This window comes from Cygnus atratus, chromosome 6, assembly GCF_013377495.2.
Source record: "Cygnus atratus isolate AKBS03 ecotype Queensland, Australia chromosome 6, CAtr_DNAZoo_HiC_assembly, whole genome shotgun sequence".
In the NCBI taxonomy this organism is placed as follows: domain Eukaryota; kingdom Metazoa; phylum Chordata; class Aves; order Anseriformes; family Anatidae; genus Cygnus; species Cygnus atratus.
In genome coordinates this window covers 22,716,121-22,743,029 of record NC_066367.1, presented here as the reverse complement: position 1 = coordinate 22,743,029, position 26,909 = coordinate 22,716,121, and the positions used below count along the sequence as shown (strand labels likewise).

At 35.8% G+C, this 26,909-nt stretch overlaps 1 protein-coding gene across 2 annotated transcripts in view; it reads left to right on the top strand.

Annotated features, from left to right (window-relative positions):
- The window catches only part of SLC4A10 (solute carrier family 4 member 10), a 119,109-nt gene that overhangs the window by 55,389 nt on the left and 36,811 nt on the right, over window positions 1-26,909 (top strand). Inside the window, exons 6-11 of one of the 2 annotated variants that reach the window (XM_035571482.1) lie at window positions 7,176-7,364; window positions 18,002-18,090; window positions 22,572-22,729; window positions 25,027-25,114; window positions 25,585-25,731; window positions 26,725-26,825. In XM_035571482.1, the coding sequence (XP_035427375.1) occupies window positions 7,176-7,364; window positions 18,002-18,090; window positions 22,572-22,729; window positions 25,027-25,114; window positions 25,585-25,731; window positions 26,725-26,825 (772 nt within the window). Of the gene's footprint in view, window positions 1-7,175; window positions 7,365-17,998; window positions 18,091-22,571; window positions 22,730-25,026; window positions 25,115-25,584; window positions 25,732-26,724; window positions 26,826-26,909 lie in introns of both variants that reach the window. The other variant, XM_035571473.1, reaches the window with a different exon arrangement.

Genomic DNA, 26,909 nt, shown 5'->3' with positions numbered 1-26,909 from the left:
AACCCCAGCACTTAGCCCTTGAAAGTTTCTTTTATTAAAGTCTGTGTTTTAAGACCGTAATGGGCTTGTGGTAAAATCTACGGATGAAAAACATCTCTTATACTGTTTGTATGGCTTTCGGAACATTTTGTATCTCATCCCTGGAAACTCTGATAGTTCTGCGTAAAAATATTTTGGCACCAATGACGTGGTGAGAATTTTTAAATCATCCTGTCTTCCAGCTTGTCCATTCTTGATTAGATTCTTTTTCATTCCAACTCTTATTAAAAAATGACTTGATCTACAAGACTGTAAATTTCTTTGGACAGACACCCAATTTTCTGTGTTGATAAAGAGCTTATTCATACCTATGATGCTAAATTCACAGACAGTATCTTATTGTAGTAGAGACTCCTGAGATGAATTTCCAACATTGTCATCAAACAGGGAAACACCATGACCATTTCTGACATTTCTCAACTTATTCTTAAATTTTATGTGAGAGACTTTATTTTTTCTTTGAAAACAGCTCAGTTCCTCTGCTGAACTGTATCCTTCTAAAAGTGCATTTTTATTAAATGTATTTTAGGTTTTCTTTATTACTGTTCTTAATATCTGACTCTTTTTTCATATGTCTTTGCAGTGGCTCCTGTATCAGTAAGCTAGCACTGCAAACACAAGGAATTCCTTTGAACATTTGATGTAGTAATATTTTATCGATCACTTCTGTATAGAACATATGCTAAAAGGAAGTCTGAAAAATCTATGTAATCAAAACAATTTATTTTGGAACTTGTCTCTTGAGGAGGTATTTGCCAGAATCTGGCTGCACCATTAGAGAGCAGCTTTGCTGTGTTGTTCAAGTTGGCAGATGAAAATGTTCTCTTTTGATATTTTCATTTAGTTCCTTTGAAACCGTGTAGATTCTCAGATTACCATCTGGTTTTTTGATTGTAACCACTGAATGAACCCAAAAGGTTCTTCCACTTAACATATGATGCCATTTTGTATCGTTTGGTTCAAAAACTGTTTGGTCCAGCCTTTAATGGCAATACATTCTCTAAAATATGAATCACAGATCTCGTGTTTTCTTTTAATTGTGCAGAGTGTGCTATGAACAAATGTCAAACCTTGTAAAATACAAACTGTGGCCTCAGAGTTGCATGGTGGTGCTTTGGTGACTTGCACACATTTGAAATATTAGCTAGTCCTATTTATTAATGAAAAAAAGTTCATTAAAAAATAATATTTTAAATATTCTCATGCTTTCCAATCCAGAGATCTGACGGTTTTTTTCCCAACCAGTCTTTTGTATGTTCCTCACGACTGAATTTTCAATCTGTGTAACATCTTAATCTTGTGATTGAGGTCACTGAACTCTGTGCTGAACAACCCAGGGCATTACATGCCAAGTGTGCATCTTTATTGATTTTGGTAATATCACGTTAAGCTTTCAATCTGAAAAAGTCTTCTTTTGTCTTTGTTTGCTTTAAGGTATATTACTCCATCATAATGATGTATTTAATATTTAAACTGGCTCCAGTTTAGATTTTATTTCACTGTTTTCCTTTGTTTCAGCTGTGACACTCATGCTTTATTATGTTTCTGACAGTGCTTTTATGGTAAACTTAGCTTTTATTGCAAACACAATAACAAAGCGGAGGATTGCCTGTGAGCAGTCTGTTTCTCTCAGTTTGACCCTCCACTTCTCTTTTGTTGAGCTTTCACCTTCTCACTTACACAGGTGTTTGTGTTTGCTTTATTTACAGCTTACCATGCTGTGATTACCTCTACAGAGAAGCCTTTATCAGGTTTTATTCCTTTCTCTGTGGGTGAACTGTAAAGCTCTTACCAACATCTAAGTTGCATGGCATCCTTTTTTTTTTTTTGGTGTTTTCCCATGTTAACCACAAATTTGGGAATGTTACAGATTTCACAAGTCAATTTCATTTTTTCATTGTGTGTGTAGACAGAACCAGTGTCACTCGTGACTCACGCTCTACACAGAGATGCAAAATATCTTGTTTTATGAGGCCTCCATTGTTCTTTTGGAGCATCCACTGTGTTAGGATAGCTCTGGGTTACAGCAGTGCTTACTCTCTGAGCTGCAAGTTGGGATTATTAGCCTAGTCTACTATTTACAGTTTTGTGAACATGCTAGCCTTTGTTCTTCAGTAAAATTGCAGACTCTTTGTTTGGAAAGCAGACATTTTTCACTGTCTGTGTAACTTTTCAAGTAATTCAGTTGAGAAGTTGAACAAAGTAAATTCAGGTAGAGTTGAAAATAGCACCTGGCACTCAGTGCACTGGAACGCACTGCTTCCTTAGCTGAACAGGCTAAATGCGCTGGCTTAGATAGCTCACATCTAATCACCCTTGTAAACACCAGAATGAAGAATCCTAATTGTTAGTTTTCTATTGCTCCTAGTGCCTAACTCACTAAGTAAACATATATATTAGGTTGCAGGTTAGTATAAAAGACAGCATTTCAGCTTCATGTCCTGCATAAAACACTGCATTATGGTTGCTTGTGTTTCCTCTCTCCTGTCTTTAAGGGAAAGAAAACAACTGCAAAACAAACAAACCTTGGCTTTTAAATTAGGTTTTGTAGTCAGCTGTCACTGCAGTCATGACGCACAGAAAAGCCCATGTGTACTATTTTTTTTATCATTAATCTCTCATTTTGTCCTGCAATTGCAGTTATAAAATTTGGAAGATTGAGAGGTGTAAATACCAGTAACCTCACTGGCGTATATTGAGTTCAGTTTCTCCTGCTGTAAACTGTGAATGCCAACCTATATCAGGAGAATATCAGGATATATCAGGCCCATGAATTCCGAACTTGTATTTTGTCTGCTGTACAGCTCAAAAGTAAGAGCTCCAGATCTTATTTGTTTACACACCACTGCAGAAAACAGGCCCAGTTTAGCTTGTCTGTCGGTTAGATGTTACTTGTTCGACCTCAGAGGTATTTTGTTACAAATGCAGTACTCCTTATATAAATTTATTCCGTGTTTCACCTCGGAGTTCCCTGAACTATATGCATGATGTGATGAGTGTGCTGTGAACCTTGAGCAGCAGGGAGAGAGCTGTCACTTGAGCTTTCTCTTAACTTCTCTTATTTATTTGGACCTGGGATGGTTCCACAGGTATCTGGCTGTGTGTCTCTGTACAGCACCCACAATGAAGCTGTGGTATGTACTAGTCATCTCCACAGTGAGTGAAAGAAGCCAATCTGCTTTTACATCCTAGCTGACCCTAGGGGTGGGGTAGATATGGTTTGCTGTGGTGGGTTTATAGATGTGAGCCACGCTGTATTTGAACTAATTTGATGCTTTAATTTGCAGTCTGGGTAAATTGTTCACAGATGATGAGAAGTTACATTTGAGTTAGTACAATAGCTTGTTTAAGCGCTCACATTAAGTACTCACTCACATTTGCTTTCAAAATCAATTTACAGATGAGTATGTTTTATGTAAATGATATATTGTAACGGAGTCTGAATGGAGAAAGCATTTTTGAAATTACATGAAACCTCAAGTTCCTTTGAATCTTTTTAAGTGACTAGAGCAGGAAGAGTACCTGTCTTTAAAAGCTTAAAAAATATATATCACGGTTCCTTATAAGTCCAGATTCCTTACTGAAGAAACATTCTGTTTTAGCGTTCCCAATGTCAGAAGAAATGGTATGATAGGAGCAATTAGATTGGGTAAAGCTATATTGCTGGATATTCCACATGTTGTCATGTTGAAAGCTGCTTATGGTTGTGAAACAACCTTGAAAAACATAATGGTGATCTGTATCCGTGGATAGAAGGGCTCACCCAGATTTTTTCTCGTGAATGTTCTTTTAAAATTAAAAGAAAAAAATGCCCATACCTTGTTGCTCAGCACAGAAACCCTGGAGAGTCTCTGCTGTTACATAGGTATATAGCTGAGATACATTGCTGCAAAGTTACAGGTCTATTCTCTCTTCTCTTTTTTGTTATATGAGAAATGGTCATGTACTCTAGATACAAAAGTGCGGAACCACAACTTTGGAAAGCAGGTGCAGCTGCAGCTGGTGGGATCACATTGGATCCTCTTGTCACAGCATGAAGGAATTAGTGTCTATTTTGAAAATGAAATGTTAAAAACATTCTTTTTTAACATTTACTCTCAGATCTTAAACCGTGTGGCCCGTGTTTTCAAGCTTAGCTTTGTAATCAAGAGAGTTACCATTGACATTGCAGAGGCTAGGGTTTTTAAAAGATATATTGAAAAACTTGTGAAGAAACTGAAGTGGAATTCTATAATGGTAGGTGCTAATGGAGTCAATCTTCTTATTACTATTCAAACCTGTTCAGGTTTAGAGAAAATGGTTAAAATACAGGATTCTGGCAGTAATTTACGCTAAAACTATAGCTGCTATTGCAAATAGATTTGTATTTAAAGGAATGACAACTTGGGAGTATCAAGGTAAAAAAATAAAGTATCCTTCACTGTTCCCAATTCTGAATTCATCTCCCATTTTTGCATGTGTCAGACATGCTACAGTAAAGGGGAAGTTGTGAAAAAAAAAAAAGAAAACTTGAGGTAAGCCACTTTCTTCTCAGTTTGGAAGGAAATACAAGTTGTTAGTCACCATACTGGCATACAACACTACCTCCCTCCATGGTTTGTGTGACTGTTAATGAGTCTGGCAGAGCATCCAAGCAAGAAGAGAGCGATACGATTTTCTTTTTCCTGGCATTTTCTCTCCTCAAGTGGCACATCTTAAATAGTGACATCATTCTCAGAAATTAATATATATTAATATTTAATATGGAAAATACTGTAATTCCAGGAATGACACCATACAAGTGGAGTTCCACTGATCTGTAAGAAAGGTGATGATCACAACCCTAAATTTGACTGTTCTAGAGAAGTCCTTTTTTTTCAGCTCTTCCTTTTGATTTCTGTCTTAGAGCAACTCAAGGAAGGTACTACTTCTTTATGCATCTTTTTACAATTTGTATTTTGGTCAGCAGAATTAAAAAGGATCTTCTCAATTGTGCTTTAGCATTTATGCCTTAAGTTATATGATTATTACTTACTTTTTTTCCTGTGAAGATCAGCTAGCTCTCACGTTACAGAAATTACTGGCCTGTTTTGGGAACTGTGATGTGCCAGTTCGTGTACTAAGCCTGTCTAAAAGGGAAGATAGTCTTATCTTCAGGGTAGAGGCTGTTTCTCAAAAAGTAGTAAAGTTGAGCGGGAAAATGGATACTTTTCTTGGAGCTGGTGCTTTCCCCCCCCCCCCCCTTGTGTTGCAAATCTGTCCTTATTCTTGCCTCCTTCTGCAAAAAAATTACTGCAGGCATTCTCTTGAACTTGTGTTACCTTCTGTTTTGCCTGTCACTCTCGTTACCATAGTTCTCTCTCTTTTCCGTGGCAGTCTAGAGTAATGGTAAAAATGTGTTTGTCTTGTCTGAGGGTGCAGAGATACCTGACCTGGTAGCATTTGAGTTAACCCTGGAGATAAAAGTTACCTTTAGAGACAGGTGAAGCACTCCAAAGATCAGCTGTATTAGTGTAGGCACAGCACCAGGCAGTGTTACTCCTGGGCATGAGCTGTTTGGTGAACACAGTTGCTAACACTGGGCAGAATGTTATTGCTGGGAGAGGGTCAGAGGCAATGTTGGAAAGCTCTGCACTGCTCTACATGGTGAGATGTGGATACATCTCTCATGTTTGCATCTGTTGACAGCTGTGTTTGGCTATGGACCTAGTCATGTCTTTTTGCATGTGTTGTCATAAAGAGCTGTTTGTAGCCCCTTCACTTTAAGCGAAATATGCAGTTATAGTTCAGTTCTTAAAGTAGCAATGTATGACACATTGGATTGTTATGGGGATACTGAGAACTTCAGAAAAATGGTTGTGTTTTTTTAAAATTTATATACAGTGGGTAGTTCTCTTGACAATTAAGCTCTGCATTTAACTAGTATAATTATTTAATGCTTTATATTCTCAATTGTGCTCTTGGCAATTATCAGAGACCTGACATTATTTCTCTAGTGATGCGGCATCTGCATTTTGTTTTTTCTGTTCTGCTTGCTTTGCCACTGAGTTTACTGGTAGATATGAATCTGACTCCAGCACAGAATCATGAGCTGTCTGAATTTTCAGTACAAGAAGTTTTTGACTCAGCTTTATTTTATCACTGTTCTTGTGCAGCACAGTTTAAGGACATTGTGTACTTAAATGCTGTTTTACTTGCTTTGATACAGATTTTTTTTCCTTTCCTTCTGTTAAGCATTATTACTAATTGCTAATAGAATTTCCCAAAATAATGATAAAAAAGCCCTACAAAATTCTCAACAATTCTTTCCTATTCAAAATGCGTAATGCATACTTATTAGGAGTTTTGAATGTGAATATGTTAATATTTTCTGTCAGCGGACTGCAAAAATGACTGATTATTTTAGCAGCAGGATCAGCTTGACTCACACATCCATGTAATGATTCTCTTGCATGAACATAGGCATCAGGCAGCAGAAAGAGATCCTATTGGTTATTTCCCAGTAATGCTTCAAATTTTCCCATATCATCTTACCTCAGGGGAGACACTATGATCAGGCAGGTGGTTTTCCCAGGGCAAGGCTCATCCCCTGCACTCCGGGTGTGCTGACCCCTGCAATTTCTCCAAATGCGGGAAACTCAACTGCATATATATATTTTTTAATTGTATTGAAAATTCTGTAACCGTAATTGTAAGAAACAGAACTAGGCTGTGATCTTCTGTGGTAAGTATAAAAGGAATCAAAAAGTTTTCTCCTCATAGTAAGCTGGTCCTTTGTAGCACATAAGGTATTGGTTGTGGGGGGTGGTGGGGAGGCACCTTATATACATCATAATCTAGGGTTTAAATACATTGTGTATGGGAATGCTTAGGGAATGTCTTCAGAGTTATATAGGTGACCTTAACATGGGAACGACATACCTTTTGAGGAATTGACTTTGTTACATCAATACCATTATTTATTTATCTATACGTTTATTTATGGGAGTGAAACACTCCTAGATAAAACTTACCATGCTTTAATACTTGTCACATTAAACAAACAGATACCTTTCATCGGTAATCCCATAGGGCGCTAATTATTGTTATTGCAACATCTTTAAGGAAAGTTTTTCCTCTTTCCCCTCTCTTACTATGTTTATGTATTTATTTTTCAGATATGATTCTGGATCAGCAGGTGGGCTCTGGGCAGCTCAGTGAGGATGTTCGTCACAGAGTACACGAGGCGTTACTGAAACAGCATCACCATCAGAACCAGAAGAAACTGAGCAACAGGATCCCAATTGTGAGATCCTTTGCTGATATTGGAAAGAAGCAGTCTGAGCCACATTCCATGGATAAAAATGGTAATGCGTTGCTTTATTTTGCATTTTCAGCTTTCAATAATATTTGTCTGCTCAGTGTTGTGTGTGCTTTGTACCCACAGCTTGAACTCAAAGTGATTATACTCTGAAAAGTTCTTGTGTTAAAACAGTACCTTTTACATGAGAGAGTGGTTCCTCATGCATTCAGTAACATGCTTGTTTAAACTTGAAATTCAAGAATCTGGAACAACCCAGTGCTGTGCAGATATGTCCCAGTGAACTAGTTCAGGTGTTGGAAGCAGGATAGCTGTGTTAATGTGGCATTCTGTCCTGTACAACTGGCATAATACATTGTCCCCAGTGCAGTACCCCTCAACTACATGCATGGTGTTTTAGGCAAAGTGTTTGAGATTTTGCAGTTGAGTTCGCAGGGTTAAAACGAGAAAAACATTTTCAAGGCAACACCGTTGGAGACAAAACACAAGAACTGTTCATTATTCTTTGAGAAAATCACTTTTTGGAAAATGATGTTTATGAAAATGTAAGAGCAAGTCTGCAGAGTTGTTCTACAGTAAAATATTGGCTTAACTTTTTTCTTTCTTGCTTTTATAGAAGCCCTTATACGCGATACTGTTATTATTGGTAATCATAGTGAAAGATCTTTTCTTATTCCTCTTTCTTATTTACATGAACACAAGCATGTGTAATGAAACTCACAGCAAAATTTTGCGTATATGTACAGTTAATTCACTGGAGTTATGCACTGCAGAATTACTGAGCCTCCATACATAGTATTATCACAATACCCACAACATTTTTGTCTGAGCACCACTGGACCGAGTGATTCTTATTCCAGAAATGCCTTAGCTTTAGAGAAATCTCAATCCGTTCTGCTGTGTCTCTGTTCAGGGCTGTATTAAGCTCACCTGTCACCTGGAGAAGTGGAGAGTGAGGAAACAGACACAAATACAGGTGCTGGAAGAGGTACCTATATTCTGTGAGGCATAGGACAGGAAGGGAGAGTGAGAGAGTCATAGTGAGGTTTGATCTGGAAAAACGAGGCTATTGACACAAAGATTATCTTTGTTTTCAAGGAAGGATCATTTCTTTCAGCCATTGCTATGTAAAGTTTTAATAGGTACTTCTAAATCTAGCTGCTTGGGAGAGACTGTTAGACCTAAAAGGCAACATACAATCGCATATGAAGATGATATAAAATAGAAACATATTTATCATGCCACAATAACATTTTAAGAGTAAGGAAAAAATAACGTATGTTAAGATGTGAGTGATTATGTGTATGGATACACAGTAATAGTAAAACTAAGTTGGATGATTGTCCATCCTTTTTAAGGCAACTTTTCTGTTGATTTTATGCAAATTTTGCTGATGGCCTTAAACAAATATTCTAGAGTAACTTTTAATAAAGCTAATGCTATGATGTTCGTATTCCTCAGTTTCCATAGGAGGAAAGACAGATGCTTGCACTCCATAAGCTTTTTACAATAGGTCTTATATAACAAGTAGGTCTCCTTAAAAAGACCCCTCAGGACAAGCCGTGAAAATATTATAAGCTCAATTTCAGTAACTTTCTCTGTATGTTAATAGAACTGATGCACCAATTCACTCCAGAAACATCTCACTTTTGCCTCGGTTTCTTGTGGGAACCTTCATGTCTCTGTTTAATTCTCAAAGAAATAGATTCCAATCAGGACAGCATATTGAAAACACTAGTTTCATATACCCAGTGGTTAAGTGATTCTTTAAGTGGGGGCACGCATTCTTAAAGGTTTCCACCTGTTTGTGCTTATTTTGCAAGAAGAAAAACTACTGAATTCCAGTTCCTATGCTTTTGTAGAGGTGCCTCAGAGCACTCTAACCCCTTGTTTAAAAAATCACCCAATCACTTCCATTATATTATTTAAATCAAGTTAAATGCACTGTAAACAGTAAAAATCTAAACAATTGTAGGAACATTTATGGAAAAGTAAATCAGCTTCTTAGCTAAATTACAGTGAAGCTTTCCAAAAACAGTCTTTTTGGACACAGATATCTTCTAATCAGTTTGAAGCACTGCTCTTGTACTTGCATTCCATAAGTGTTAATGCACATTTGGCAGTCTCCTGTACTGACCTCTTCAAAATAAATGATGGCCCAATGATAAAGCAAAGAAGGGTTGGTTTATTTTATGTTTCTCTCTTACCATCCATTACCCTGTTACATTAAAAGGTTTGAACTTTATTTTATTACCTGAATTCTACTAAAATTAGTATTAGCTCTGGAAGAGGAAAATTCCATCTAAATTTTTGGTTTTCAAAAGAAACGTATTTTTCTTTTTTTCACTTCAAGACACCAGCCAATAAGCATCCCATGGGCTTAAGAGGCAATTGTTACCCCAGCGCTCCAGGATTAAAGGAGTGGGGACTGCTGCCTCTTCTAGCATAGTCCTAGTTACTTCTTTACCCTGGCTAGCATACATGGCATGTAAATTATGCAGGAATCTATGCTGAGATGTTCAACTCTCAGGAACTCTGCTGTCCTTAGAAACTTGGACAGGGGCAGGAGAGAGTTTTCTGATCATTTTTTCCTGCCATTGCCCCATGATCCAAATGCTAGAGTTCCGCTACAGTGTTATGCTCACTGCAGCTATATATTTCTTTTTTCGATTGTCATAGAGCATGTGTACAAGCTTCTCTTAATAACACAAAAATGTGTTGTTAATATACAGCTTTGAATTAGGTGAAAGTGTGTGTAGAAGAAAGCAAAATTAAGAGTTAAAACCTGATATTATTGTCAGGAGTGTATTGTGAGACACATCCTTGTTTCTTGAAGACTAACTGGTAAAGTACAATTGAAGTGTTATTTTAGCTTGCTAGTTACCCATTTGTGCACAAACATGGTATAGAATATATGAACAAAAAATATTCCATGTATTGTCAACAGTAGCAGTAGTGTTCTCTCTTTTTAGTACTAAAAATGTATTAAAATAGTAAAATATTTTATTTTTACTTTTTATTTTTTGGATGGGAAGCTTAATTCATAGAAAACTGTAGGGAGAAAAACAGGTAATCTTAAATACTACTGATGAGCTTACAGTCCAGAGATACATGCACCTTTAAGAAGGTGAATGATGCAGGGGAAGGTAGAGACTTTTTCTGGCTATAAGAAAATTCTTAGTCTGGTTAAATTTGGTTTTAGCGAAGGCAGTATAACTGATAAAAATCAGTGGTCAAAACGAAGAGTGATCTGTAGTTCATGAAATAGGTTGTTCAGAGGAGTAAGTCCCTGCCATCTAGGCTATGAGGTACATACAGTGGAGGATGTAAAACCCCTTCTTTGTCCAAGTTCTTGACTATGCTAGTTTACTGGTGTCTCCAATTCCAGATATTTAATAATAAAGTCTGAAAATGAAGATGTAAACTTGAATTCCATATATGGCTGTGCTGCTGACAGGCCCCTGTGATATCTTTGTTGGATGATAGTTGTACATATGTTCTCCCTCCATTTTTTCTTTGTTTAAGGGTCTGTCAGACCATCTAATTAATTTGCTTTGTATTTAGTAGTATTATCTTTTGTTTACAATGGCTTTTCTTCACATCCTCTGCAGGGCTAAGATGTCAGGGTGCTATGGATTTACCATGCATTTTTAATGCTGCCATGCTGTGTTTAACTTTCACTTTTCATTAAGCATCAAAACTGTGAGAATTAAAAGCCTGCTTTTGATGTTCCAATAAAAAGCGACAGTCAAATTTGGCATAAGAGCAGCAAAAATGATTTATTTTTTTAATCCAATTTGACACCAAATACCCAAAATTATTAGCTATGAGGGTAGCAATAATTTTAGCATAAATGCTCTAAAAGGCAGGTAAAAAATAGGAATCTTTGCCATTAGTAAATCAACTTTAGAAAGTTTGGTTTGGAGAGCGATTTAACTTCTTTTATTGAGATTAATAGGTTTTTAACTCTGATATCTGAGAACTGTCTAAATTCCCACGACATGGTCTAAAAAGTCAAAAGACAATTGCAAATACACAACACCTTTCTATTGTTACAGGAATGCTAAAATAATTTTGTAAGCCTCTCCACTTCTATAAAGCATTCTTCAATTCAGAATTTAAGTGTATGAAGCACAGGAAAGTAGTGAATTTGATGATAATGAAGTTAGGAAAAGAAGTTTTCATGATACAAATTTTTTTTTGACTAGCTATTTCACTTTTACTATAGGCTTCAGAGTGCATACGTGTGTGTGTATATATGTAATGGAATCTAGCAGACCTTTTACCGATTAAATTTGAAGAGGAAGGAACTAGGGGAGTGGTGCATGTCAGGATTAATGACTTTCAAATTGTACTTCCATGCACACTGTTGAAGTGTTCTTTATCCATAATAACATGATCTTGTGCGTGTTTTCTGTTCCATTTCTGTATGCCATTTATAACTGCTTCTCCCTTGGCATATGAACACACAATTTATTAACGTAAAAATTGCATTATACCATGCATCATATTTGATTTTGACAAATTCTGGAATTCTAAGGGGATGTTTATTCAAATGCCAAAAAACTTGAAGAAATCAATGGCATATTAAATTAGGGATCTTCATAGTTAATGGAATGAGCTGCTGGAGCACTTTATTTCGACAGGTTCTCTTTCAAGCATTTTTCCAGTTACTTCAGTTAGTATGATTGGCCAGTTTGGACTTCTGCATTGTTTAATGGAAATATGAGCACTTGCAGAGTTGTTTAAGATTATGCTTGGTCATCTAATTTAGGACAGGATGTTTTGGTATCCCGATTAAATCTAAATTACCAGTTCTCTGATGGCGTTTGTTACTTTCCTCAGTTTCCTAATCTCTCCTAATCATCGGTCCAAGCGCTTATGCCATAACTCAGTGCCATTTTACAGCATGTGAAGTTCAGATGATGTCAATACTACCATATGGAGACAGAGGGACAGTACTTGGAGCCCCATGAAAAGGGAGGGAGGCATTCCTAGGTATGTGACCGGGTTCCTTTGCTCTGGGAATAGGTCGCAGTGAATGCCATATGTATTCCCAAGTTCTCTGCCAGTGGTGATTTTGGATCAGGTGAATTGCTCCTGCTTTCCTTGCAGTGAAGCCAAGCCCAATGACAGTTCTAGTTTAAGCTAACTAATACTGTATTTCTTTATATTCTTTTCAAATGTATGCATTTTAATCAAAATGTATTTTCCACAGGTTACTATATTACTAAAGTATAACTTGTATTTAAAAACATTTTCATTTGATAATTATCCTTTCTCCACACTTCCTTGTACCCATGTTAAAATGTATAATCTGTATGTATAAAACTGTATCATTCATCTTTGTATTTCTTTATTTTGCTCTGTCTTTGTTGTGTCTGTCTCTAACAGGCTCATCTCATCTCTGTATCTTCCTCATCTCCTATCCTTTGGGTTCTGTAAACTCCCTGAAGGTTTGGAGGTAGTATAAATACCTATTCTTGCTTGGGCTTCAGATCATTTCAAATGTACACCCATGTCTTCATCTCAGTTTCCTGACAGCATGCAACTTCTTGCTATAGTGATTAAAATATACTTCAGGCCTTTGTCAGCAGCTGTGGCACATTTATGAGAAGCTTGTGTGGAATAATGTTGTTCTTTTGGGAAAAAGTAATTTTTGATGCTATTTCTTTGTAAATCCATTTTCTTGCATCAATTTGTAAAATTGCAGATCATAGCATTTTAGTTAAAACTGCATGACTTCTTGTGAATTATGTTAGAGGTTGAGGCCTACCATTAGGAAAATGGGTTAAGTGGCTTCTTCCATCTCCTCTTTTATTATGTATCATTAGCAAACACCAAATTCTGCTTGCAGTTATACAGGTACAATGGGAGTGAGATGGCTCTCCACTGGTTTAAAATATCATGTATCAAGATACCTAAAAATATGTATACAATTCAGTGTGCAAAGATGGTGTCACTGCTCTGTTATATCAGAATTTTAATATGTACTTAGGAGAACTTAGTGCTTTTCATTCTTTGCTTTTTGGCCTAGGTGGACAGTGAGTCCATTTAGATTTGGCAAGTTGGTTACAAATTACAGTGAAAAGCCTGAAGGCTATGATAGCTGGCTTGCAAATCAGACTTTTTTTTTCTCAGTGGGAAAAAATATATATGCTTTAGAAAATGTAAACTACTTTTTTCTGGTTAAAATTCTGTTGATGTCTCAGTTGCATCCAACTTGCGTTAACTTTGATTTTGTCTGAATAACGCTGTTCTTGGTTTTTGTCGTTGGCATTCTAGAGACCTCTTGGATATTGATTAGTAAATACAACATTCATTGCTAAATGTCTGAAGCCTTCAATTTTAGGGCCTAAAAGTATGTTGTATGTGAGATTAATTTACTGGTATTGTTTATTTTTTTTATTTGACAAGACTAATAGTCTCAAAATGTTCAGATCTGTATCTGCAAATGCAAACTTCAATTAGTGTAACAAATATGGACCTGATGGATTTTACATGGCTTGGCTTTGCATGACATAATTGTTTTGTGTGAATTTTTTCTCTATTCGAAGCTCTGTCAATTTCACATTATCTGAAAAAAATATCGCTTTTTATGTATAACAACTTAGAAGATAATTTTTAAAACTTTTATAAACTGTGTTGATATTAGCTTTTTATACATAGATAAGCCTTAACATCCATTTTAGCGTGGTTTTATCTGTTAGGTGTTAAGTTCCTTTGTATGTAGGCTCGGTATTTCAATGATAACACACTGTATATTTGATTGGTACTTAAAAAAATCTGGATGGCTCTCTGATGACATCTCAAAGAAGGCAGCTTTTCAGATGCTTTATCTAGATTGACTGCAGGATAAATAAAGGCTTTTAAACTTCAGATTTTATAAGGACTTCTATAAGACTTGGATTTAGTGTAGCTGTATTTAAGAAACAATTTGATGCAGTGGTGACTGCTGAGGTTTTGGTGGAAATCAGAGAGGAAATGCATATTGCTTGCTCTTTTTGGTCCAGGTGTAGCGTGGCAGTTCCCCTTTTCATTCACACAGCTCTTTAATTGATTGGTGTTTCGTGGGACTACCATGATGCCAATAACCATGTCCTTCATTCTGAAAAAACAATCAGCTGCTGAAATTAAAATACACTTGCGGATAAAGCACATACATACTTGCCAATGTGCATTTGAAAGCTGAATAATAAATGGAAAACCAGTGTAGCATGGTGATGCACATGGTTTCCATCAGTATACTTCTGGTCCTACCCCACAGAGAATTTCTCATGTGCTTGAGAGTGTTCACCTCAAAAAGTCTCCTCTAACATGAAATTATACACAAAATTAAGTTCAAGCCATCTTTGTAGCTCTGGAATACAGGAAGGTACCAAATGTGAAAACGAGTAGTCTTATAGTCTTTCTGCAAGGGAGAGGGCCACCATGGCACAGCATCTGCCTGTTTGAAGTGCAAAATATATGGCCATTTAATAAACTAAATGTGTGTAGGAGTTAAAATCTCTCCAGAAAAGCAGTTGCTTTCTGTCTTTCCTTTTCTGTTGAAGGGCTGCACAAAGACCAAGTTGCTGATTCTCGTTTTGCAGACTGTGTTGTTTCACTATGAACACGCATTCCTGCAGTGTGTTTGATAAACTTGAAAAAATTTCCTATGATCTATAGGAGAAATGTAAAAAGAGAAATTACCTATCTTCTCTACTTTGTATCTTTTGATTGTTATTCAATCCAGTAAAAAAACCCAGCAAATTGTTTTTTCCAAGATCCAGAAAGCTGTCTTTAAGTTACAGAGCTATTTAAATGTCTCTTACTGCCTCAAGGTAAAACTTGTGTTCTTTCAGATTACTTCAGCATATGGGAAAATCAGAGTCTGAGGTCTTCTGTTGGCACAGAAAAAGAACATATGCTATTCTTTAAACTTCACATACTTACTCGTTGTGGCTTTTATTTCCCACCATCTATATTTTTACTACCTAAAGGAAAAGTGGACACAATGTTTAAAAGTTAGCCTTTGGACCATTATAGTAGTTGCTTAGGATGCTTTTGACACCTCAAATTATGGTGTTAAAAATTCAGTAGTATAATAGGTGGTCCATCTCTTTTGTTGGTCAGAATCTTTTTCTCCCTGGCAGATATCCATGCTCTTATTTTCTTGAAATTGTGGGTCCAGAAAAAAGTTCAAATGTAAATCCATTATTAGCAACAGAAAGACAATGAACTACTACCTCTCTTGCTTTCCTGTGGATAACATCTTTATAATGTAATGTGTATATTTGTATGACTAATTATTACAAGTATTTCCATTCATAGAGTTCCTGGATTATAGAGGAGTTTCTAAAAGGAAGAAAGTAAGAGTTAAGCAAGTTTAAGGCTTCCTGGGAATAAGTTAAGGTAGAAATGTTCCCTGTGCATTTTATGGCTCCTATATTAGAATCACTGTGAGGGTTTTTTTGTTACATTATAATATACATTTATGTGTATATATATATATATATTATGTACATTATCATCAAAATACTAGGTATATTTATATGCTATTTTGAAAGTTATAATACTACAGGATAGTTCATGTAAAAAGTTGTAAGACTGCCAAATAAACAATACAGAAAAAAATTATGGTATGAAATATAGCGTATGGGGATACCGAGTGATGATGGTGGAGCAATGATAGAACTCAGTGGTATTTCTGTAAGTTCTAATTAAAACAGAAATGTTGCATGGCCTTTTATCTTGCATATTTAAGAATTGCTGGCTTCCAATTGGCAAAGGTTGTCCCATGTTAAACTTAGGAATTCATAGTCTTATTTTTATGTAAATTCTTTTAAGTTTCATTAATATATTGCCTTCTGAAGTTAATCCATAATTTTTGCTATATGAAATGTGTCTGTTTTTCTGTCGCTTCCTGTTAGTTTCACTGTGGTGCAGAACAAAAGCCCTAATTTCTATTCTTGTTTTGAGCTTTGTCCTGAATCAGAGAGAAAATAAAAGTATTCACATTTTAAGACTGATACATTTAATAATAAGATTTTTTACTAATACCTTTTGAAACATTCTGTGCCTGTACTTAATCAAAGTGAAATCTCTCTGGCTAAGCTACCAGGATGCAGCACAAGTCAAAAAACTGTTTTGTGGTGTGGGAGATTTGCCTAATGGAAAATGAAATGTTGATTTTCATGAAAATCAACCTTTTCCTTGAACAAGTTTCTCAGCTTAATTGAGCTCAAGCTCAATTCATGACCAGAGTTAGACAAGGATACTGCACTGCTCAGCTGTGACAGAAGCTGGACACTATAGTTTTGTGGCCACGGTTGAGATACTTTTGCATGTCTCCTGTTCTGTTAGGTCTGGATTCCACAAACTGCTCCATTTCCCAACTGGCTGAGGATATGCTTAGACTGCAAATGGATGTAACAAAGATGTGAGGGCGGACACACCATGGCTTTTTGAATTGTCCAAACAGTGTGCCTAGCTTAGGACTGTCTTTATCTTCATATGTCTTGAGCATATGGTCTTTGTTACTATGCAAGTTTAGGTTGATTTTCACCAGAACCAGTGTTTTCACATCATCATTTCTTAGTCATATGAGAGACTTTATTTGCTATGGAAACAAATATATGCTGGGCACAAGATGCTGATTCTGGGCCAGCTGGACTCTGCAGTTATTCCTGGGTATGTGTTAGGGCAGTAAGAGATAGTTGGCTCATACACTTAACACTTTTTTCTGTACTTTGTTGTGGTGTTCAGAGCTGTGAGCAGCTCCTGCCATGCCAGGGAGAGTGTAGGAGTAAAGGCAAGCAGGGAATGTCCAGTTAACCCATGGGGTTTGCATGATGCCCTATTGCTAGCCCCACGCCCTCAGTGTGTGTGTGTGGTGTCCTCTGGCAATGCACAGGAGCATTAAGTAAAAATATGCTTTATGCGACCTATATTTATTACTTAATCCTTTTTTTTCTTTTTGAGCTTTGGTTGGCAAAATTTAGCTGGTCACAAGGCTTACTGTTTGCTACGTGAGACTGAGGCATGTTTAAACTCTTCTCATCTTGAGATGTTTTTAAAACTTCTAAAAAATACTATACTAAATCGTCACAGGAATTTTTTGAAAATGTGTTTGCTGAAACATTTGTTTTATACATGTCTATATCACATTGTTCAATACTGAGATGAAATCATCTTAATTTCCAATATAACTATTTTTATAACAGCCCACTCTTATGCTAGGTTTTGTAGTATGTTTTATAATCAGAACATTCTTACACACGAGTAAATTTATGGATATTAGTAATCCTGTTTTATTCAGCGAGGAGTAGTCTTGCAGACAGATACTGCCCCAAACTTGGCAGTTCCTCAAGTTACTTACAAAAATTATATAAATGCAGGACTTTCTTCAAATGCAATAACTTAAAAATCATAAGCTTTAATTGGCACAGAAAGTTCGTCTTCCAATATTCAAGAGTATTTTCTAAGTTACGTTCTCCAATTTGTAGCTGCATGTGATAAATTTTCACTTTTGAGAATGTGTTACTCTAACTATTTAATTAAAATGCCATGTTTGGATGTTTCATTATATACATATGATATGGAATGTATATAGTTCTTTAATTCTACCAAATATTTCATTGAATATTGTTTTATTTATAGAAGTGAGTGTTAGTATTCTGTAATGGTATTTTTTGTTAGCAGGTCAGATTGTTTCCCCACAGTCTGCTCCAGCCTGTATTGAAAACAAAAATGATGTGAGCAGAGAAAATAGCACTGTTGACTTTAGCAAGGTAAGTGTTCACTGATGACAAAGAGAGATTCCTGAATACCGAACAGATTTTTTTAATTAAAAAAAAAAAAATGAATCCATGTGAATTAGGAAAAGCTATGAAGTGCAAATTTTACTTGAGCATTAAAATTTTTCATGGCTACTGCAACTCAGGGTTTGTATCTAACGAAAAAGAATTCTTTATTTTCCTGATAAATTACTGGTAATAGGAAACCAGTGTAAGAACATAGATACACATTTATTATGTAACAATACAATAGGTATGTAGCTGTAGGGGGAGTTTTTAGAAATGAACAGAAAATTGGTTAATAAGGAAGGTAATTCAGAATTCTTACAATTTGGATTTACCTCTCAGATTTGTACTTTTGTAGAAGTAATGCCTGAATGCAAACTACTCTTTTTATAACCTGCAATCGTGGATTCCAGATGTCTCAAACAGAATGTGTTTCTGTAAACCTACAACTTAATATTTCTGGCAAGCCAAGATATTTCAGTACACTTCACAAAAGATGTTAGCTGTTCAGTAGTGGAGATTGCAATGACAGTTCAATGTTAGATAGCAAAGAAAAGCAAACAGCTTCTCAGCTTTAATGTAAAGGAGAATCCTAATTTGTTTAAGAAGTCTGTATGTATCTAAAACAAACTGTCACATGAGATACAGATGACAGACCTGACAGGAATAGATGGCTTCAACTGACACGTTAATACAACAAAGGTTGAGTAAGTGAAGAAAGGTAATTTAAACCAAAATTCTGAAGAGCAGCACTTTGAGTCTGTTGAATCTTAATGTTAGTGCAGCTGAGCTAAAAGTAGAGTTATGTGATTGCTCCATCTGGTGCCAGAGATATTTCCTAGCAGCAGTAGCTATTTGCACCGGTTGAATTCTTGACTGAACATGCCAGACTAGGAATGGTATACGGCTGAAATAAAGATGGGAAACAGATCTTGTTGTCAAAGATGGTGAGAAGAAAGGAGGAGGGCTGGTGATGTATTGTGGACCATATTTCTTCAGAGGTAGAAAAGAGATCTATGAACTGTGACATGCTAAAAAAAAAATGCAGGCTAATTCTTTAAAAATACTTGAGAATATAGAAAGTCAATTATAATTTTGGTTTGCTGGTATTTATTTTAAAAGTGTTAACAAAAACTAATTGTTTTGGCAAATGTTCTAATATCAAGGTATAACATTTTTATAAAGGATGTCAAATAGAAATAAAGCTGGCCATTCAACATTAAGCTGTGCAGAGATGACGCTCACAACAACCTATTGGGAATGACATGACTTTCAGTAGTGCTTTTCTTGCATATTTCCACAATTGCTTTGGGTCTTGTAGGATCAAAATCCTGGTCTATTATCTATATGCATGGTTTTTATTAAACAAGAACGGGGCTGCATCATCTGATCCTTCAGCCACTAGTTGTATAGTGCTGCAGCTTAGCTGATCAAAAGAGCTCTTCCTATTTAAAGTGTCATGCGAAGAGATCAACGTGTCATCTTTTGGCTAGCTTCAGCAGTGTTAGATAGCCACAAGGATGTCAGGAATATGAAAGAAGCTTTTGTTTGCAGGAATGAAATAACATTAAAGAATTCTAATCTAAATACCTTTTTTGACTGCCTTTAAATAGATACATGTATCCTTTTGAAGATGCATAAATAAAGTACAATTTCCCCTTGAAATGTGCTATTGCAGTAACTCCCAATGGTTATAATTGGAATTATATGCACAGATTGAGAGGAAAGTAGAGCAGTACACTAATTTTCTTTTGAGTATTGTGATTTCTTGCTCTAATTTTGTTCCACATATTAATTTCATTTATCTTCTACCAAAAAGCACCTTTGACTACCTCACGTATTCTCTCTTTGCTAATATGTCTCCCTTGGGCTACTTCTAATATTCCAAATTCTGGAGTTGGTTCAACCATCAACTACAGGAATACGGCAGTGATACAGTGTTGATTGTATTGGTATCTATTTTTGAATTACATGAGACATCAGGAAAAGCTGTCTTGAATGCTACTTCAGTAGTGTAAAGAGGGAGACATAGTTTCTGATGTTTGTACTTGAAAATGTGTTGCTCCTCTTCCTCTGGGAACACCATGAGGATTTTGTATTCCCAGGGCAGTATGAGGGTGTTCTAAATGGTCTGTCACAGCACTACTTTATCCTGTGTCTGTGAGCAGGATGGGGATGGCAGTTTAACAATTGCTGGTCTCTGCTTCTTCCAACAAAGGCTGACATGATCTTCAACTGTCCTGAAATATGAAATGCGTGAACAGACTGCAGCCGTGTCCCTCCTCATGGCAACATTTCTGTGCTCCACGTGGAAACAGTATTTCTGAATCAAAACTGCAGTTACAATACTGGTAGACTTTGGTCTTTCAAATACCATGGGAAATAACTGACTTGTTTTTGAACAGTGGATAGCTCTGCTTATAAGTAAATTTGATGAATACATGTCAGGACTTTCCTAAGAAGTAATGTTGGTTATTTTCTGTTTGTCTTCATGCCAAATTATGTTTGGTTCTGTGGGAGCCCTCCCCCTCCTTCTTCCTTCCTCGAGGTGGCCTGGAACGGAATGGACTCCACATTGGTCATTTACTTTGATGTTTAATAGGAGCCTTTTGGGGCTATTAAATGCCAAGTCGTGAATGTGGCTCAATTTAGGGTTAAGATTAAGATCTACGTGAGGCCTGTCCAACTAAAGACCTCTTGCAATAAGAGATTGATGGTGGATAGGTTAGAAGGAGTGTTTAAAGAATGTAACTTTTACAATTGCCCCAAACTCACTCGGGGTTACCTCTGTGCTTGTTAAATAGCAGAAGTGACACCTCAGGTTTGCATTTATTTACCCAGTTTGATGCTTCTCTTTACTTTTGACTGGGGCTCAGTTCAGTACCTTAAAGATTTTGGACTCTCAAGCTATCAGTAGTACTAGAAATGTGTCTAGGAATACTTTCTGGTAGACAGGGGATTGAGTATTTCTTTCAGGTTTGAGTCTTGGTCCTGTGATCTGTATGTTGGTGGGACCTTAAGGCAACAACTGTAGCATGTGGTACACAAGACTTTATTAAATGCTAAATCCATTCATAAAGTAAAATCAGTACAGAGAGCACATTGGTACCTGTGCTGGAAGATTACTTGCTTTCTCTCAAGTAGAAATGACCTAAAATGCCACCAGTAGATGCAGAGTGAATCTGTTTGGGTTTTGTATTTAACCCTGAAGAGTCATTTTGTGATTTGAGTGGAGAACAGAAAAATTTATTTCAGTAATACTTTGATGAAGTACTTGGGCTCCAACCTTTCAGGTTGATTTGATGTTTGTCTCATAGCTTAGTGAGGTGTTGTTTGTCTAGATTAGCTTACGGTAGCATCTCTTTGTGATCTTAGAGAAATAAGATTTCTTACAGAGGGAACTGTATTATATCTGAATTCTGATTTAGTGCCAGAGCCATTTGCAAGAAAACAATTTTCTAAATATTACCAAAAAACTATGCAAACTAGTACTGACAGATGGCTGTAAGATAGACATTAAAATGGTCCACTTTAACAGTTTATATTGGATTTGGTTGCTGTTGTTGTGTTTAGATTAATAAAAGGAAAGCAAATGACAAAATTCATGCATTTTGAAATGTAGGCAATACTGGTGTATAATGAAATCAAACATACATTATATACTCCATTATTTCATGTCGATCTTTGTTATAAACTGTAGGTTGGTACTGAGAAAATAAATACAAATAAACACATTCCTTGGCAAATACCTAGAGCTTACATAGCAATGTTGTGATGAAGCTGCTGCTTTTCTTTTCCTGTCCTCCCCCCATGAAAAGTCAACACCATAGCCTTAAAACTCCAAAATTTTTGTTCTGCTTTGTTCCTTTAGTTTTCTCTCTTGAGACAATTGTGGTCATAGCTTATTTTCTCTTGTTTTCAGTAGAAGGGAAGTATCTTCCCCATATGAAAGTCCATATGAAAACAAAAATAGATCTCACTTAGAGCAGTAGAAGGAAAATTTGGGGTGGTAGACCCTGTTCTTTTTCTCACTTATATTATAATATGACAACTATAAGATATGAATTCATGATCTCTACACTTGTTAATTATGGAAAAAAGAGGTGTCTTAGTTTCTTCTACTGCTATTAATTATTCTATTACGCATTATTCATTCTGCTAAGATTTTTGTTAAAATTATTAATAGGAAATTAATATTAGATTCTTACCAATATTGTGATTTGTTGCCTTTATAATTATTTCTGGAGTACTTTAACTATGTTTACAAGATAAAATTAGTAAAATATTAAAAAATCAGTTTTTGAGAAACATTCTTATTTTTTGAAACGTTATTTGACAGACAAGAGTAGTAGAAACTGAATAATGAAAATAATTGTAAATTTAAAATATAATGGCCATATCATTGGCCAAAACAGGGGAAAAAAAATCCCTGTAAATAACTCATTGATAATTTGATATTGTTTTCCCAGGTTGACCTACACTTCATGAAAAAGATACCTCCTGGAGCTGAAGCATCAAACATCTTAGTTGGTGAACTGGAGTTCCTGGACCGTGCAGTTGTTGCTTTTGTTAGGTTATCTCCTGCAGTGCTGCTTACAGGACTAGCTGAAGTTCCAATTCCAACTAGGTACAGTTAGATTTATGTGTCTTTGTGTTTTTCTAAGTATCTTGTGGAGACAGGGTGATGTCACCTTCAGTGAGTTTCACCATGTATTGGGTTATGAAATTTGCCACCTGCCCTTTAAATTATACATATGTATATTCAGAAACATGCTGTTAGTGTGCGAAGAAAATCATTCCTTGCAGAAGTAGAAAAGATAGCTTGTCAGGCTACAAAACAGAATTTATCCTATACAAACAGGTAATACTGCAGATGAAATACTGGGAAGCTGAAGCAGCAGCAAAGCAATGTCGTAGACTATTTCATCTGGAACTGAAACTACTTGTGTGATACTGCAGAATTATGTCCAGAAGAAAAAAAATGATACAGGAAATAATTAAAGGGAAAAAAAACTTTGCGATTTGATTAACTAGGGATAGCACATGGATGAAAAATATGCTGTAAATACCATGCTCCTCTAAAATTTACTTTGTAGATACTTGCATGAAAGTGAATGTGACTTTTGACCATAAATTTTTATTAGATTATCTTTTTGTTAGTTGAAACCTTTTCTAATAAAGTACTTTGGCTTTGAGAACAATTTATAAGGAATTATTGTCATGTCTAAAATAGACTTTGGAGCCCAATATGAAGCTTTTAAGCAGATCTGCAGATACATTGTTTCCTGCTGGGGCTGATTTGGTTCAGAATTCCAGTCTGATTCTCCCATGTCTGAGCTCACTGGTTTAATTGTTATGCAGGCTTTCAGTTTTTGTTTGGTTTTTATTTTTTTTTGTCTGCATATATTCTGTCTCTTTCTCCTTCCCTCTTTTGTTTCTGTAAAAGTAGAATTCTAGCAGACAACAGTACTGTATTCCAGTTGTTCATGGTACTCATCTAGAATATGAAATCCTGAGACTCAAATCCTTGCTCCTAGTCAGATAGTATAAGTATAGTATAGTATAATAAGTATAGTATAGTATAAGTAAAAATAAATAATAAAAAATAAATAAAAATAATAAAATAAGTATATTTAGTATATATTTAAGTATATAGTATAATATAAATACAATATAAATTTTGCTTTAATTTGTACTTACATTGGATATGACTTTTTTCATCTTCTCTGATTCATGCATGTGTAGAAGGGACATTGAGAGACTTAGCTTTAAAAAATCTTCTAAAGCCTTTCTCCATTTCTCCATTGCCTCTCCCAACCTCCCACCAAAAAAAAAAACAACCAAAACCAAAAAAACAAACAAATTAAAACAATGCAGATGTCTTGATTTTTGGCCTAAAGAAAATTAAAGACTGAAAAATTAAGAAAACTATCTTCTGTGAAAAGTTTGGTTTTAAAAGAATTTAATAATGTTAAACAGTCAATTTTTTTTTTTCCATTTCAGCAAACCTGGAAATTATTTCGTTTGAACATATCCTGTGCATTTTAGAGAACACCAAGCCCAGAGTAGAGGCTATCTAGAGCCTTCTTAATGGGAGGAAAAAATGATTTTAAAATTATTTTTATTCAGAGGTAATTTCACTACCCTGATACTGCAATAATACTACCATGTAATAAAGTAATAAAATTTAACGGAAACAATAAAGTAATTGGTTCTGTTAAATTAAGAGAACTAACATTAAATTTATGTTAAAGTTTTCTGTATTTAGATTATAACTGCATATATTTATTATGTAAGATAAGGTTTGTTATGTAAGGAGGTTTTGGTAGTCTCAATCAAGTCTGACTGTGAAGCTTATGATGTATTTCTGGAAGTTATTTTCACATTTTTTCTAACTAGAGCTTCATGTTTAAATATGTGTGTGAGGATCTTGAAGGAGATTATAAATAATATTTCATAGAATGGCTTGGGTTGAAAGGGACCTCAAAGATCATTCAGTTCCAACTGCCCTGCCATGGGCAGTGATGCCACCCACTAGATCAGGTTGCCCAAAGCCCCATCCAGCCTGGCCTTGAGCACCTCCAGGGATGGGGAACCCACAACTTCTTTTGGCAGCTTGTTCCAGTGCCTCACCACCCTCCGTGTGAAGAATTTCCTCCTTACATCTAATCTAAATCTCCCCTATTTTTCCAGTTGCCGGGGATTTTGCCTGACTGCCATAACTTTTGAAATATGACATAGAATGTTTTGGCAACTACGTCAGCCAGTTCCCTCAGGGTCCTGGGATGCATGTTATTGGGCCCCATAAACTTGTATCTGTGTTTGACAGAGTTTCTTCTGGTCCAATTTTAAATAAGTATTTCTGTAATGTATATAGTTACTTGCATCCATCTGCCTTATACAGTATTTTTATTTAACTTGCAGATTTTTGTTTATTCTTCTTGGACCATTGGGTAAAGGGCAACAATACCATGAGATTGGAAGATCAATTGCAACACTAATGACAGACGAGGTATTTTTATTCATGAGTTGGCTTTAGTCATTTTGTACTGACTGAAGAGGTATAATAGGGAACCTTGTGGTGACTGAAGAGGTGTAATAGGGAACCTGCAGTATGTAATTGTCCGGTTGAAATCATGCACAAATAGATTTTAAATTCATTTCATCGGCCTATAACTGCCCAGATTATGCTGTCATAAGGAGGTAACAAAATGAGAGACAAGAGTAACATGCAAGGGTATCTTCACTGAGAAGATTCCATTTTACACAGTTAATTTCCAGTGGTATAATTGAGTTTTAAATTCCTTGGAATATTAACACCAATTTAGCTGAAACTGGTATGGAAACTATGTACCAGATTTTCTAATCAGTCGGAGCTGAGATTTCAACTTCAGAAGTCTAGGGGCCATTGTGAAATGTTTTATGGGTATTCCTCTCCCCATCTCTTTTTTCTTCCCACATACAGTTCTTTGTTTTTCACAGGTGTTCCATGATGTTGCGTACAAAGCAAAAGATCGCAATGACTTGGTGTCCGGAATTGATGAGTTTCTTGATCAAGTTACAGTTCTCCCTCCTGGAGAATGGGACCCAACAATTCGAATAGAGCCACCTAAAAATGTTCCCTCTCAGGTTTGTACATTGTAAAAAGTACTTTTAAAGGTTGTGATGAAATGAAGTTTTGCTGAGTAGAATTAAGTCTCATTAATTTAGTATTTAGCAAAATCACTATATAGGCATTTTGCATTCTTTCTGTTGGTTACTTTGCTTAAAGAGAACTGTTGTCTTGAAAACGTAGTATAGTGATGACAGTCTATGCAGTACTAGGTCTCTCCTGAATAAAGACAGATGGATCTAAAGATCTTAAATTGAGGAGTAAGTGGTCATAAGTGTCTTTGATCATCACAAACAGCCATGGTTTGCTTTTGTTCTAAGCTTATGGTATCCTAGTTTTCTGAAACAAAAAAACCCAAACAAATCCCAAATATTCCATTGCATGTGAGTGTATGTCCTTCTACAGGTGCAGTTTTCCTCAGAAGATGATTCAAACAAGCAGAAAAGGTTATGAAAAAGGAATCTCTTTTTTCTTGATGGCTTTTTTACAGTATGACATGATTGTGTCTAATTATTCAGCATGGATTGTTACTGAACAGTGACTGTTCACAAAGCTTTTCCATCATTTATCTATTCTCCTATTCTTTGATGACAGTTGTAATCCATTTTGAATTTTGCTGTGTATTTCAGACATATAGTGTAAGATTTGTTACTCATAGTTCTTGTCAATATATGCTGCTGGTTATGCTAAGTTGCTAGTGAAGTCAAAATGCAATGATCAGATAAGAGTAAGAAATGATCAAAGCAGTCCGGCATGCTGCTCTTAAAAATGCTTTCTGATAACAGGATTTTCGTTGATCAATTCTTTAAATTTCTTTTAGGTCACAGTTCCTTCTACTATTTCTGGTTACAGAACTGTTTATGAAGAGGTTATGTTGTTGAATCTAACAATAAAATTTAAATGTTTAGTCTTTCAACTCTCAAAGTCAAAATTGTGTTTGCACAATTTTGCTTTGCCAAAATTGTGTTTGGTTGTAAAGAGCTAAGAAAAGTATCTTTTCCTTCTGGTAGGAGAAGCGTAAGATCCCAGGAGTGCCAAATGGGACTGCAGCCCATGGCGATCCAGAACAACCTGGAGGGCACTCTGGACCAGAATTGCAACGCACTGGAAAGTTAGTGAAAATATATTCCAAATTTTAAGTGTACTATCTGGTATACTTTCAAAGACATAATAATGGTCTAATTCCCTCTTAAGT